Raw genomic sequence first — 18,194 nt, forward strand, 5'->3', positions numbered from 1 at the left:
ACCCTTGGGTGAGCTGCTCCTCATCTTGTCCATAATTGCCAGCTTGTGCGCTGTCCTCTGCAGAACGGTTTTCTGGCGTCGAGCTCCTGGAGGACTCGTGGGCAACCTCCTCATTACTGCCCACAGCACCGTCCTCCCTCTCTTCGGCTCCTGCCTTAGCATTGGCCAGTTGCATAGCTCTGCTCCTGGTGCCATCAGCCATTCTTGCAGACTTTTGGTCACTGACACAGAACTGACACCTGATGCCTCCACACACCTTACAGTATCTGCACTCTGACACTCTAGTGTTGAGCTAGTCTGAAGACCCCAGCAGCCACAGCTGCTGCAGGCAGTCTTTAGTGTCTGGGAGTATGGGTCTCACACTCACACACACTATTATCTCGATCCCACCGCTATGCCACCAATATGTCACGAACCACCGGGGGGGTCACTCAGAAATCCCCCGCGCTGGCTACCAGTACGTCACAATCGGGGGGTAACAAGTGGGGGTCACCCCTCCTTTATACCTCCCGACCGACAGACAGAGCACGTGACGCGCTCTCTAGCGCCCCTCTTGTAGTCAGGCCAATTATGGAATTGCCCGACAATAAGCAAGGAGGCCGCTATACTACTTATGCCGATTATTGAAGGGTCCCCGGTGAGAGTAGGGTATATATTCCCCCGACCTCCGCGGGCGGAATATATAATATCTTCCCGGATCTCACTGGCCTCCCCACAATAATCCTTGGCACAATTCGCTGCCACCAACCGCTTCACGGTAACTATTAGCCGAACACACAGACGTGGGATTCAAGATCGAGATAACAGAACAGCCCAAGATTAATTATATAATTTAATCAGCCTAAAGCACACTAGAAACTACAATATATACAATAGGGAATCTACAGAATATACATATGTCAGAGTACAGTTACAGTCAAAGCATGGGTTACAAACAGGCATACACAGTTCCAGCAGTTACCTTGTTGCGTCTGGCCACAGGGGGGCGCTGTACCCAGGTTTCTAGGATCCTTCCCACAGATGTTTCCTACACGTGCCCCCAGCGAAAAGAACACTGGAAAATGGCCGAAGTAGGGTTATCAACCTGGGCAAATCCAGGTCCCCTCCTACCTTAGTGACCTCAGAGGGAGCACTGCTCCACCCCTGGCTTGAGTTATGGACAATCCACAACATGGAATATGGGCCATAACTTTGCCTGGGAGCGTCGTAGGCGGACGCCAATGCTCTCATTGTGACAGTTATGAATTTAGCTACAGAACGAGGGGACTCATGACCTGTCTGCCAGTTCCCCATTGGCTGATATCACGCCTGGGGCATTTCCCAATGTCCTGCTCCCATAAAAAGGGTGTGCCGGCATCGTCCGCATGCGGAGACACCATTTTTATGGTTGCCATATTTATCGGAAATATGGCTTGCGAGATATGAACCATTTTTTACTGGAGTCGTTCTGTCTAGCTAGTTCCATAGCCTTGCTAATGAGATACAACTCTTGTTACAGGGTGACGGCAGGGAGTCATCCTGTGTCCATTGTTCCCACACCACCTCATCTCCATATCACAGGACATGGCCATGGAGGTCTAAGTGGAACACTGAGAACAAGAAGGGAGGGGGCACTGCCAGGGAGTGATGAGGGATTATGACTGGAGTCATAATTCATCTTCATATCCCGGGATTTGCCTCACACCACCACTAGAGGGAGCTCACTTCATACAGATTTATACAGCCACCACTAGAGAGAGATCACTACATACAGATTTATACTGCCACCACTAGGGGGATCTCGCTCCATACAGATTTATACAGCCACCACTAGAGGGAGATCACTACATACAAATTTATACAGTCACCACTAGAGGGAGCTCACTACATACAGATTTATACAGTCACCACTAGAGGGAGCTCACTACATACAGATTTATACAGGCACCACTAGAGGGAGCTCACTACATACAGATTTATACAGTCACCACTAGACGGAGCTCACTACATACAGATTTATACAGTCACCACTAGAGGGAGCTCACTACATACAGATTTATAGAGCCACCACTAGAGGGAGCTCACTACATACAGATTTATACAGTCACCACTAGGGGGAGCTCACTACATACAGATTTATACAGTCACCACTAGAGGGAGCTCACTACATACAGAATTATACAGCCACCACTAGAGGGAGCTCACTACATACAGATTTATACAGTCACCACTAGAGGGAGCTCACTACATACAGATTTATAGAGCCACCACTAGAAAGAGCTCACTACATACAGATTTATACAGCCACCACTAGAGGGAGATCACTACATACAGATTTATACAGTCACCACTAGGGGGAGCTCACTACATACAGATTTATACAGTCACCACTAGAGGGAGCTCACTACATACAGATTTATACAGTCACCACTAGAGGGAGCTCACTACATACAGATTTATATAGTCACCACTAGGGGGAGCTCACTACATACAGATTTATACAGTCACCACTAGAGGGAGCTCACTACATACAGAATTATACAGCCACCACTAGAGGGAGCTCACTACATACAGATTTATACATCCACCACTAGGAGGAGCTCACTACATACAGATTTATACAGCCACCACTAGGAGGAGCTCACTACATACAGATTTATACAGTCACCACTAGAGGGAGATCACTACATACAGATTTATACAGCCACCATTAGAGGGAGATCACTACATACAGATTTATACAGCCACCACTAGGGGGAGCTCACTACATACAGATTTATACAGCCACCACTAGGGGGAGCTCACTACATACAGATTTATACAGTCACCACTAGAGGGAGCTCACTACATACAGATTTATATAGTCACCACTAGGGGGAGCTCACTACATACAGATTTATACAGTCACCACTAGGGGGAGCTCACTACATACAGATTTATACAGTCACCACTAGAGGGAGCTCACTACATACAGATTTATATAGTCACCACTAGGGGGAGCTCACTACATACAGATTTATACAGCCACCACTAGGGGGAGCTCACTACATACAGATTTATACAGTCACCACTAGAGGGAGCTCACTACATACAGATTTATATAGTCACCACTAGGGGGAGCTCACTACATACAGATTTATACAGCCACCACTAGAGGGAGCTCACTACATACAGATTTATACAGCCACCACTAGAGGGAGCTCTCTACATACAGATTTATACAGTCACCACTAGAGGGAGATCACTACATACAGATTTATACAGTCACCACTAGAGGGAGCTCACTACATACAGATTTATACAGCCACCACTAGAGGGAGCTCTCTACATACAGATTTATACAGTCACCACTAGAGGGAGATCACTACATACAGATTTATACAGTCACCACTAGAGGGAGCTCACTACATACAGATTTATACAGTCACCACTAGAGGGAGATCACTACATACAGATTTATACAGTCACCACTAGAGGGAGCTCACTACATACAGATTTATACAGCCACCACTAGAGGGAGCTCACTACATACAGATTTATACAGCCACCACTAGAGGGAGCTCACTACATACAGATTTATACAGCCACCACTAGAGGGAGCTCACTACATACAGATTTATACAGTCACCACTAGAGGAAGCTCACTACATACAGATTTATACAGCCACCACTAGAGGGAGCTCACTACAGTTTACACATGGGAGCCGGTGGGAGGTGAGTGCGCAGCTTCTCTCACTGTGTGTTGGTGCTGTGCAGTGGCCGCTGTTGTGGTGCTGTCGTGACAGTGGGGCAGTGCGGCCTGGAGCCTTGGGGGCTTTGCCTTGCAGCATGGGTGCTGTGAGGCGCCAGGTCACCTTCCTTGCTGGTGCTTTGTCGCTGTGGCAGTGGTTGGTGCACAGTGCCTCACCATAAAGGCTTTAGATTAGGGACCCACTCAAGAGGTTCGCCGTGACGTGGCAGTGGGCTTAATACAGTCTGATCAGAATGGTAACTAAGAACCTCATGTTCTATTTAAATTTTTGCCTAGCGGCTTTTAGATCAATGTATTTTTGGGATGTGCGATCCATGTCTTTTTCTCCATGGCTTGTTACATACAGATTTATACAGTCACCACTAGAGGGAGCTCACTACATACAGATATATACAGTCACCACTAGAGGGAGCTCACTACATACAGATTTATACAGCCACCAGTAGAGGGAGATCACTACATACAGATTTATACAGCCACCACTAGAGGGAGCTCACTACATACAGATATATACAGTCACCACTAGAGGGAGCTCACTACATACAGATTTATACAGCCACCACTAGAGGGAGCTCTCTACATACAGATTTATACAGCCACCACTAGGGGGAGCTCACTACATACAGATTTATACAGTCACCACTAGAGGGAGCTCACTACATACAGATTTATGCAGCCACCACTTGAAGGAGCTCACTACATACAGATTTATACAGCCACCACTAGAGGGAGCTCACTACATACATATTTATACAGTCACCACTAGAGGGAGCTCACTACATACAGATTTATACAGTCACCACTAGAGGGAGCTCACTACATACAGATTTATACAGCCACCACTAGAAGGAGCTCACTACATACATATTTATACAGTCACCACTAGAGGGAGCTCACTACATACAGATTTATACAGCCACCACTAGAAGGAGCTCACTACATACAGATTTATACAGTCACCACTAGAGGGAGATCACTACATACAGATTTATACAGCCACCACTAGGGGGAGCTCACTACATACAGATTTATACAGCCACCACTAGGGGGAGCTCACTACATCCAGATTTATACAGTCACCACTAGGGGGAGCTCACTACATACAGATTATACAGTCACCACTAGAGGGAGCTCACTACATACAGATTTATACAGTCACCACTAGAGGGAGCTCACTACATACAGATTTATACAGCCACCACTAGAGGGAGCTCACTACATACATATTTATACAGTCACCACTAGAGAAGCTCACTACATACAGATTTATACAGCCACCACTAGGGGGAGCTCACTACATACAGATTTATACAGCCACCACTAGCGGGAGCTCACTACATACAGATTTATACAGCCACCACTAGAGGGAGCTCACTACATACAGATTTATACTGCCACCACTAGGGGGAGCTCACTACATACAGATTTATACAGTCACCACTAGAGAGAGATCACTACATACAGATTTATACAGCCACCACTAGCGGGAGCTCACTACATACAGATTTATACAGCCACCACTAGCGGGAGCTCACTACATACAGATTTATACAGTCACCACTAGAGGGAGCTCACTACATACAGATTTATACAGCCACCACTAGGGGGAGCTCACTACATACAGATTTATACAGCCACCACTAGAGGGAGCTCACTACATACAGATTTATACAATCACCACTAGAGGGAGGTCACTACATACAGATTTATACCATCACCACTAGAGGGAGGTCACTACATACAGATTTATACAGTCACCACTAGAGGAAGCTCACTACATACAGATTTATACAGCCACCACTAGAGGAAGCTCACTACATACAGATTTATACAGTCACCACTAGAGGGAGCTCACTACATACAGATTTATACAATCACCACTAGAGGGAGCTCACTACATACAGATTTATACCATCACCACTAGAGGGAGGTCACTACATACAGATTTATACAGTCACCACTAGAGGAAGCTCACTACATACAGATTTATACAGTCACCACTAGAGGGAGCTCACTACATACAGATTTATACAATCACCACTAGAGGGAGGTCACAACATACAGATTTATACAGTCACCACTAGAGGGAGCTCACTACATACAGATTTATACAATCACCACTAGAGGGAGGTCACTACATACAGATTTATACAGTCACCACTAGAGGGAGGTCACTACATACAGATTTATACAGTCACCACTAGAGGGAGCTCACTACATACAGATTTATACAGTCACCATTAGAGGAAGCTCACTACATACAGATTTATACAGTCACCACTAGGGGGAGCTCACTACATACAGATTTATACAGCCACCACTAGAGGGAGCTCACTACATACAGATTTATACAGCCACCACTAGAGGAAGCTCACTACATACAGATTTATACAGCCACCACTAGAGGGAGCTCACTACATACAGATTTATACAGCCACCACTAGAGGAAGCTCACTACATACAGATTTATACAGTCACCACTAGAGGGAGCTCACTACATACAGATTTATACAATCACCACTAGAGGGAGGTCACTACATACAGATTTATACAGTCACCACTAGAGGGAGCTCACTACATACAGATTTATACAATCACCACTAGAGGGAGGTCACTACATACAGATTTATACAGTCACCACTAGAGGAAGCTCACTACATACAGATTTATACAGTCACCACTAGAGGGAGCTCACTACATACAGATTTATACAGTCACCACTAGAGGGAGCTCACTACATACAGATTTATACAGTCACCACTAGAGGAAGCTCACTACATACAGATTTATACAGTCACCACTAGAGGGAGCTCACTACATACAGATTTATACAGCCACCACTAGAGGGTGCTCACTACATACAGATTTATACAGACACCACTAGAGGGAGCTCACTACATACAGATTTATACAGCCACCACTAGAGGGAGCTCACTACATACAGATTTATACAGTCACCACTAGGGGGAGCTCACTACATACAGATTTATACAGCCACCACTAGAGGGAGCTCACTACATACAGATTTATATAGTCACCACTAGGGGGAGCTCACTACATACAGATTTATACAGCCACCACTAGAGGGAGCTCACTACATACAGATTTATACAGTCACCACTAGAGGGAGATCACTACAGACAGATTTATACAGTCACCACTAGGGGGAGTTCACTACATACAGATTTATACAGTCACCACTAGAGGGAGCTCACTACATACAGATTTATACAGCCACCACTAGAGGGAGCTCACTACATACAGATTTATACAGCCACCACTAGGGGGAGCTCACTACACACAGATTTATACAGCCACCACTAGAGGGAGCTCACTACATACAGATTTATACAGTCACCACTAGAGGGAGCTCACTACATACAGATTTATACAGTCACCACTAGGGGGAGTTCACTACATACAGATTTATACAGTCACCACTAGAGGGAGCTCACTACATACAGATTTATACAGCCACCACTAGAGGGAGCTCACTACATACAGATTTATACAGCCACCACTAGAGGAAGCTCACTACATACAGATTTATACAGTCACCACTAGAGGGAGCTCACTACATACAGATTTATACAATCACCACTAGAGGGAGGTCACTACATACAGATTTATACAGTCACCACTAGAGGGAGCTCACTACATACAGATTTATACAATCACCACTAGAGGGAGGTCACTACATACAGATTTATACAGTCACCACTAGAGGAAGCTCACTACATACAGATTTATACAGTCACCACTAGAGGGAGCTCACTACATACAGATTTATACAGCCACCACTAGAGGGTGCTCACTACATACAGATTTATACAGACACCACTAGAGGGAGCTCACTACATACAGATTTATACAGCCACCACTAGAGGGAGCTCACTACATACAGATTTATACAGCCACCACTAGGGGGAGCTCACTACATACAGATTTATACAGCCACCACTAGAGGGAGCTCACTACATACAGATTTATACAGCCACCACTAGAGGGAGCTCACTACATACAGATTTATACAGTCACCACTAGGGGGAGCTCACTACATACAGATTTATACAGCCACCACTAGAGGGAGCTCACTACATACAGATTTATACAGTCACCACTAGAGGGAGCTCACTACATACAGATTTATACAGTCACCACTAGGGGGAGCTCACTACATACAGATTTATACAGTTACCACTAGGGGGAGCTCACTACATACATATTTATACAGCCACCACTAGGGGGAGCTCACTACATACAGATTATACAGTCACCACTAGGGGGAGCTCACTACATACAGATTTATACAGCCACCACTAGCGGGAGCTCACTACATACAGATTTATACAGCCACCACTAGCGGGAGCTCACTACATACAGATTTATACAGTCACCACTAGAGGGAGCTCACTACATACAGATTTATACAGCCACCACTAGAGGGAGCTCACTACATACAGATTTATACAGCCACCACTAGGGGGAGCTCACTACATACAGATTTATACAGTCACCACTAGAGGGAGCTCACTACATACAGATTTATACAGTCACCACTAGAGGGAGCTCACTACATACAGATTTATACAGCCACCACTAGAGGGAGATCACTACATACAGATTTATACAGTCACCACTAGAGGGAGCTCACTGCATACAGATTTATACCATCACCACTAGAGGGAGGTCACTACATACAGATTTATACAGTCACCACTAGAGGAAGCTCACTACATACAGATTTATACAGCCACCACTAGAGGAAGCTCACTACATACAGATTTATACAGCCACCACTAGAGGGAGCTCACTACATACAGATTTATACAGCCACCACTAGCGGGAGCTCACTACATACAGATTTATACAGTCACCACTAGAGGGAGGTCACTACATACAGATTTATACAATCACCACTAGAGGGAGGTCACTACATACAGATTTATACAGCCACCACTAGGGGGAGCTCACTACATACAGATTTATACAGCCACCACTAGGGGGAGCTCACTACATACAGATTTATACAGCCACCACTAGGGGGAGCTCACTACATACAGATTTATACAGTCACCACTAGAGGAAGCTCACTACATACAGATTTATACAACCACCACTAGAGGGAGCTTACTACATACAGATTTATACAGCCACCACTAGAGGGAGGTCACTGCATACAGATTTATACAGCCACCACCAGAGGGAGCTCACTACATACAGATTTATACAACCACCACTAGAGGGAGCTCACTACATACAGATTTATACAGCCACCACTAGAGGGAGCTCACTACATACAGATTTATACAGCCACCACTAGAGGGAGCTCACTACATACAGATTTATACAGTCATCACTAGGGGGAGCTCACTACATACAGATTTATACAGCCACCACTAGAGGGAGCTCACTACATACAGATTTATACAGCCACCACTAGAGGGAGCTCACTACATACAGATTTATACAGTCACCACTAGAGGGAGCTCACTACATACAGATTTATACAGCCACCACTAGGGGGAGCTCACTACATACAGATTTATACAGCCACCACTAGAGGGAGCTCTCTACATACAGATTTATACAGCCACCACTAGGGGGAGCTCACTACATACAGATTTATACAGTCACCACTAGAGGGAGCTCACTACATACAGATTTATACAGCCACCACTAGAGGGAGCTCACTACATACAGATTTATACAGCCACCACTAGAAGGAGCTCACTACATACATATTTATACAGTCACCACTAGGGGGAGCTCACTACATACAGATTTATACAGCCACCACTAGGGGGAGCTCACTACATACATATTTATACAGCCACCACTAGAGGAAGCTCACTACATACAGATTTATACAGCCACCACTAGAGGGAGCTCACTACATACAGATTTATACAGTCACCACTAGAGGAAGCTCACTACATACAGGTTTATACAGTCACCACTAGGGGGAGCTCACTACATACAGATTTATACAGTCACTACTAGGAGGAGCTCACTACATACAGATTTATACAGCCACCACTAGGGGGAGCTCACTACATACAGATTTATACAGTCACCACTAGAGGGAGCTCACTACATACAGATTTATACAGTCACCACTAGGGGGAGATCACTACATACAGATTTAAACAGTCACCACTAGGGGGAGATCACTACATACAGATTTATACAGCCACCACTAGGGGGAGCTCACTACATACAGATTTATACAGTCACCACTAGAGGGAGCTCACTACATACAGATTTATATAGTCACCACTAGGGGGAGCTCACTACATACAGATTTATACAGTCACCACTAGAGGGAGCTCACTACATACAGAATTATACAGCCACCACTAGAGGGAGCTCACTACATACAGATTTATACAGCCACCACTAGGAGGAGCTCACTACATACAGAATTATACAGCCACCACTAGAGGGAGCTCACTACATACAGATTTATACAGCCACCACTAGGAGGAGCTCACTACATACAGAATTATACAGCCACCACTAGAGGGAGCTCACTACATACAGATTTATACAGTCACCACTAGGGGGAGCTCACTACATACAGATTTATACAGTCACCACTAGAGGGAGCTCACTACATACAGATTTATATAGTCACCACTAGGGGGAGCTCACTACATACAGATTTATACAGTCACCACTAGAGGGAGCTCACTACATACAGAATTATACAGCCACCACTAGAGGGAGCTCACTACATACAGATTTATACATCCACCACTAGGAGGAGCTCACTACATACAGATTTATATAGTCACCACTAGGGGGAGCTCACTACATACAGATTTATACAGTCACCACTAGAGGGAGCTCACTACATACAGATTATACAGCCACCACTAGGGGGAGCTCACTACATACAGATTTATACAGCCACCACTAGAGGGAGCTCACTACATACAGATTCATACAGTCACCACTAGAGGGAGATCACTACATACAGATTTATACAGTCACCACTAGAGGAAGCTCACTACATACAGATTTATACAGTTACCACTAGAGGGAGGTCACTACATACAGATTTATACAGCCACCACTAGGGGGAGCTCACTACATACAGATTTATACAGTCACCACTAGGGGGAGCTCACTACATACAGATTTATACAGTCACCACTAGAGGGAGCTCACTACATACAGATTTATACAGTCACCACTAGGGGGAGATCACTACATACAGATTTATACAGTCACCACTAGGGGGAGATCACTACATACAGATTTATACAGCCACCACTAGGGGGAGCTCACTACATACAGATTTATACAGTCACCACTAGAGGGAGCTCACTACATACAGATTTATATAGTCACCACTAGGGGGAGCTCACTACATACAGATTTATACAGTCACCACTAGAGGGAGCTCACTACATACAGAATTATACAGCCACCACTAGAGGGAGCTCACTACATACAGATTTATACATCCACCACTAGGAGGAGCTCACTACATACAGAATTATACAGCCACCACTAGAGGGAGCTCACTACATACAGATTTATACAGTCACCACTAGGGGGAGCTCACTACATACAGATTTATACAGTCACCACTAGAGGGAGCTCACTACATACAGATTTATATAGTCACCACTAGGGGGAGCTCACTACATACAGATTTATACAGTCACCACTAGAGGGAGCTCACTACATACAGAATTATACAGCCACCACTAGAGGGAGCTCACTACATACAGATTTATACATCCACCACTAGGAGGAGCTCACTACATACAGATTTATATAGTCACCACTAGGGGGAGCTCACTACATACAGATTTATACAGTCACCACTAGAGGGAGCTCACTACATACAGATTTATACAGCCACCACTAGAGGGAGCTCACTACATACAGATTCATACAGTCACCACTAGAGGAAGATCACTACATACAGATTTATACAGCCACCATTAGAGGGAGCTCACTACATACAGATTTATACAGCCACCACTAGGGGGAGCTCACTACATACAGATTTATACAGCCACCACTAGGGGGAGCTCACTACATACAGATTTATACAGCCACCACTAGAGGGAGCTCTCTACATACAGATTTATACAGCCACCACTAGAGGGAGCTCACTACATACTGGTTTATACAGTCACCACTAGAGGGAGCTCACTTCATACAGAATTATACAGTCACCACTAGGGGGAGCTCACTACATACAGATTTATACAGTCACCACTAGAGGGAGCTCACTACATACAGATTCATACAGTCACCACTAGAGGAAGATCACTACATACAGATTTATACAGCCACCACTAGAGGGAGCTCTCTACATACAGATTTATACAGCCACCACTAGGGGGAGCTCACTACATACAGATTTATACAGTCACCACTAGAGGGAGCTCACTACATACAGATTTATACAGTCACCACTAGGGGGAGCTCACTACATACAGATTTATACAGTCACCACTAGAGGGAGCTCACTTCATACAGAATTATACAGCCACCACTAGAGGGAGCTCACTACATACAGATTTATACAGTCACCACTAGAGGGAGATCACTACATACAGATTTATACAGTCACCACTAGAGGGAGCTCACTACATACAGATTTATACAGCCACCACTAGAGGGAGCTCACTACATACAGATTTATACAGTCACCACTAGAGGGAGCTCACTACATACAGATTTATACAGTCACCACTAGAGGGAGATCACTACATACAGATTTATACAGTCACCACTAGAGGGAGCTCACTACATACAGATTTATACAGCCACCACTAGAGGGAGCTCTCTACATACAGATTTATACAGCCACCACTAGAGGGAGCTCACTACATACAGATTTATACAGCCACCACTAGAGGGAGCTCACTACATACAGATTTATACAGTCACCACTAGAGGGAGCTCACTATATACAGATTTATACAGTCACCACTAGGGGGAGCTCACTACATACAGATTTATACAGTCACCACTAGAGGGAGATCACTACATACAGATTTATACAGTCACCACTAGAGGGAGCTCACTACATACAGATTTATACAGCCACCACTAGGGGGAGCTCACTACATACAGACTTATACAGCCACCACTAGAGGGAGCTCTCTACATACAGATTTATACAGTCACCACTAGAGGGAACTCACTACATACAGATTTATACAGCCACCACTAGAGGGAGATCACTACATACAGATTTATACAGCCACCACTAGAGGGAGCTCACTACATACAGATTTATACAGTCACCACTAGAGGGCGCTCACTACATACAGATTTATACAGCCACCACTAGAGGGAGCTCTCTACATACAGATTTATACAGCCACCACTAGGGGGAGCTCACTACATACAGATTTATACAGTCACCACTAGAGGGAGCTCACTACATACAGATTTATACAGCCACCACTAGAGGGAGCTCACTACATACAGATTTATACAGCCACCACTAGAAGGAGCTCACTACATACATATTTATACAGTCACCACTAGGGGGAGATCACTACATACAGATTTATACAGCCACCACTAGGGGGAGCTCACTACATACATATTTATACAGCCACCACTAGAGGAAGCTCACTACATACAGATTTATACAGCCACCACTAGAGGGAGCTCACTACATACAGATTTATACAGCCACCACTAGGGGGAGCTCACTACATACATATTTATACAGCCACCACTAGAGGGAGCTCTCTACATACAGATTTATACAGCCACCACTAGGGGGAGCTCACTACATACAGATTTATACAGTCACCACTAGAGGGAGCTCACTACATACAGATTTATACAGTCACCACTAGAGGGAGCTCACTACATACATATTTATACAGTCACCACTAGAAGGAGCTCACTACATACAGATTTATACAGCCACCACTAGGGGGAGCTCACTACATACAGATTTATACAGCCACCACTAGGGGGAGCTCACTACATACAGATTTATACAGCCACCACTAGGGGGAGCTCACTACATACAGATTTATACAGTCACCACTAGAGGGAGCTCTCTACATACAGATTTATACAGCCACCACTAGGGGGAGCTCACTACATACAGATTTATACAGTCACCACTAGAGGGAGCTCACTACATACAGATTTATACAGTCACCACTAGAGGGAGCTCACTACATACAGATTTATACAGTCACCACTAGAGGAAGCTCACTACATACAGAATATACAGTCACCACTAGAGGGAGATCATTACATACATATTTATACAGCCACCACTAGAGGAGGTCACTACATACATATTTATACAGCCACCACTAGGGGGAGCTCACTACATACAGATTATACAGTCACCACTAGAGAGAGATCACTACATACATATTTATACAGCCACCACTAGGGGGAGCTCACTACATACAGATTTATACAGTCACCACTAGAGGGAGCTGACTACATACAGATTTTTACAGTCACCACTAGAGGGAGCTCACTACATACAGATTTTTACAGTCACCACTAGAGGGAGCTCGCTATATACAGATTTATACAGTCACCACTAGGGGAAGCTCACTACATACAGATTTATACAGTCACCACTAGAGGGAGCTCACTACATACAGATTTTTACAGTCACCACTAGAGGGAGCTCGCTATATACAGATTTATACAGTCACCACTAGGGTGAGCTCACTACATACAGATTTATACAGTCACCACTAGGGGAAGCTCACTACATACAGATTTATACACCCACCACTAGAGGGAGCTCGCTATATACAGATTTATACAGTCACCACTAGGGTGAGCTCACTACATACAGATTTATACAGTCACCACTAGGGTGAGCTCACTACATACAGATTTATACAATCACCACTAGAGGGAGCTCACTACATATAGATTTATACAGTCACCACTAGAGGGAGCTCACTACATACAGATTTATACAGCCACCACTAGAGGTAGCTCACTACAGACAGATTTATACAGTCACCACTAGAGGGAGCTCACTACATACAGATTTATACAACCACCACTAGGAGGAGCTCACTACATACAGATTTATACAGTCACCACTAGGGGAAGCTCACTACATACAGATTTATACACCCACCACTAGAGGGAGCTCGCTATATACAGATTTATACAGTCACCACTAGGGTGAGCTCACTACATACAGATTTATACAGTCACCACTAGGGTGAGCTCACTACATACAGATTTATACAGTCACCACTAGAGGGAGCTCACTACATATAGATTTATACAGTCACCACTAGAGGGAGCTCACTACATACAGATTTATACAGCCACCACTAGAGGCAGCTCACTACAGACAGATTTATACAGTCACCACTAGAGGGAGCTCACTACATACAGATTTATACAACCACCACTAGGAGGAGCTCACTACATACAGATTTATACAGTCACCACTAGAGGGCGCTCACTGCATACAGATTTATACAGTCACCACTAGAGGGAGCTCACTACATACAGATTTATACAGCCACCACTAGAGGGAGCTCACTACATACAGATTTATACAGCCACCACTAGGGGGAGCTCACTACATACATATTTATACAGCCACCACTAGAGGGAGCTCACTGCATACAGAGTTATACAGCCACCACTAGAGGGAGCTCACTACATACAGATTTATACAGCCACCACTAGAGGGAGCTCACTACAGACAGATTTATACAGTCACCACTAGGAGGAGCTCACTACATACAGATTTATACAGTCACCACTAGGAGGAGCTCACTACATACAGATTTATACAGTCACCACTAGGAGGAGCTCACTACATACAGATTTATACAGTCACCACTAGGAGGAGCTCACTACATACAGATTATACAGCCACCACTAGAGGGAGCTCGCTACAGACAGATTTATACAACCACCACTAGGAGGAGCTCACTACATACAGATTTATACAACCACCACTAGGAGGAGCTCACTACATACAGATTTATACAACCACCACTAGGAGGAGCTCACTACATACAGATTTATACAGTCACCACTAGGAGGAGCTCACTACATACAGATTTATACAGTCACCACTAGGAGGAGCTCACTACATACAGATTTATACAGTCACCACTAGAGGGCGCTCACTACATACAGATTTATACAGTCACCACTAGAGGGAGCTCACTACATACAGATTTATACAGCCACCACTAGAGGGAGCTCACTACAGACAGATTTATACAGTCACCACTAGAGGGAGCTCACTACATACAGATTTATACAGCCACCACTAGAGGGAGATCACTACATACAGATTTATACAGCCACCACTAGAGGGAGCTCACTACAGACAGATTTATACAGTCACCACTAGAGGGAGCTCACTACATACAGATTTATACAACCACCACTAGGAGGAGCTCACTACATACAGATTTATACAGTCACCACTAGGGGGAGCTCACTACATACAGATTTATACAGTCACCACTAGGAGGAGCTCACTACATACAGATTTATACAGTCACCACTAGAGGGCGCTCACTACATACAGATTTATACAGTCACCACTAGAGGGAGCTCACTACATACAGATTTATACAGCCACCACTAGAGGGAGCTCACTACAGACAGATTTATACAGTCACCACTAGAGGGAGCTCACTACATACAGATTTATACAGCCACCACTAGAGGGAGATCACTACATACAGATTTATACAGTCACCACTAGGGGAGCTCACTACATACAGATTTTTACAGTCACCACTAGGGGGAGCTCTCTACATACAGATTTATACAGTCACCACTAGGGGAGCTCACTACATACAGATTTATACAGTCACCACTAGGGGGAGCTCACTACATACAGATTTATACAGTCACCACTAGGGGAGCTCACTACATACAGATTTATACAGTCACCACTAGGGGGAGCTCACTACATACAGATTTATACAGACACCACTAGAGGGAGCTCACTACATACAGATTTATACAGACACCACTAGGGGGAGCTCACTATATACAGATTTATATAGCCACCACTAGAGGGAGCTCACTACATACAGATTTATACAGTCACCACTAGAGGGAGCTCACTACATACAGATTTATACATCCACGACTAGAGGGAGCTCACTACATACAGATTTATACAGTCACCACTAGGGGGAGCTCACTACATACAGATTTATACAGTCACCACTAGGGGAGCTCACTACATACAGATTTATACAGTCACCACTAGGGGGAGCTCACTACATACAGATTTATACATAATTTAATCATTTCTGTGGAGGAGTTTGGGGGCATTTGCGCCTCTATAACTGTTGGAAGTTTACCTGCTGGAGGTCAGTCTAGAGTCCAAGCTTCCCGTCTTCATGGTTATGGTATCGGTGAAGAGAACGTCTTTTGCCGGTGAAGCCAGAGCATCCGAATGTGACAGCGATGGATGCATCCGGTGCTGCTGCAGTCGTTTCAGTGTCGCGTAGCCGAAGGCGTCCCGAGAACTGGTGTAGGTGAAGTGATAATCCGCCAAAGTCTTAATGGCACCGATAGAAGGAGCCTTCAGTGACTGCGCCCTACGAGGGAGCGTGTGCGAGGACCCCGGGGGGACCAAGGACACAGAGTTGGACTTTGAGAGGGGCAGGTGGTTGGGGTGCAGCATGATGGGCAGGTTGGTTCTGACGGTTTTGGTGCTGATGACGGTGCTCAGGCTCCCGCAGTCCGTGTCCATGTTTGTAGTGTCGATGCCCACGGTCTCTCGTGAGGGGCTGGAGCTCATGGAGCTGATGCCGCTGGTGGTGGTGTCCGTATTGAAGCTGAGGCTGCGGCTCTTTAAGTGTGTGGTGGTGGAGCCGTCGCCGATCAGCCGCTCTCTGCTGGTATGGTCCCGGTGGTTCTCGTTTCCTAAACTTTTCGGAAGCTTGAGGTCGTTCTCGGTGATGCTGGGAGTACTGCCGTTGTCGTCCACGTGTTTGCTGACCGAGGTGCTTATTTTGGGAACTTTGAACACGGAGCCTAAACTGTCCATGGAGGGGAAGTCCGAATCCGACCACGGCTCGGTGACAGTCCGGTTCCGCCTCAGATCCCGCAGTTTACTGGTTTTGGGGTCGCTGCTGCTGCTGCTGCTGCGGAACTTCTTACTTGGCAGCGTCAAGGAGTTTAGAAATCTGTTTTTCACAAACTTGCTTTGGGCGAGGAGGGTGAAGGGGCTGCGGTCCTTGTCCTTCAGGGGTTTGTCAAAGAACGTCTGCTCGGGATCGTCGTACAGGAAGAATGGGCTGGGGGAGGAATTGCCGCAAGGGTCGTCCTCTATGATAAACATGCCTGTACAAAGGAAAGAAAGAGGTCAGGTGACGGCGGCCATGACGAAACCACAAATAATATATAAAAAGCTGTCATTTGTACTATGAAGGGCTGTGCTTGTTAATCCCCTTAGGGGACTGAAGCTACGATCGTCTGATCACTTGTGCTG

At 45.1% G+C, this 18,194-nt stretch overlaps 1 protein-coding gene across 1 annotated transcript in view; it reads right to left on the minus strand.

Moving 5' to 3' along the window:
• The window catches only part of RICTOR (RPTOR independent companion of MTOR complex 2), a 161,622-nt gene that overhangs the window by 31,510 nt on the left and 111,918 nt on the right, over nucleotides 1-18,194 (minus strand). Inside the window, exon 12 of the mRNA XM_075330517.1 lies at nucleotides 17,059-18,046. Coding sequence (XP_075186632.1) covers nucleotides 17,059-18,046 — 988 coding nt within the window. The remainder of the gene's footprint in view (nucleotides 1-17,058; nucleotides 18,047-18,194) is intronic.

Source organism: Anomaloglossus baeobatrachus, chromosome 1 (genome assembly GCF_048569485.1).
Source record: "Anomaloglossus baeobatrachus isolate aAnoBae1 chromosome 1, aAnoBae1.hap1, whole genome shotgun sequence".
NCBI classification, from domain to species: Eukaryota; Metazoa; Chordata; class Amphibia; order Anura; family Aromobatidae; genus Anomaloglossus; species Anomaloglossus baeobatrachus.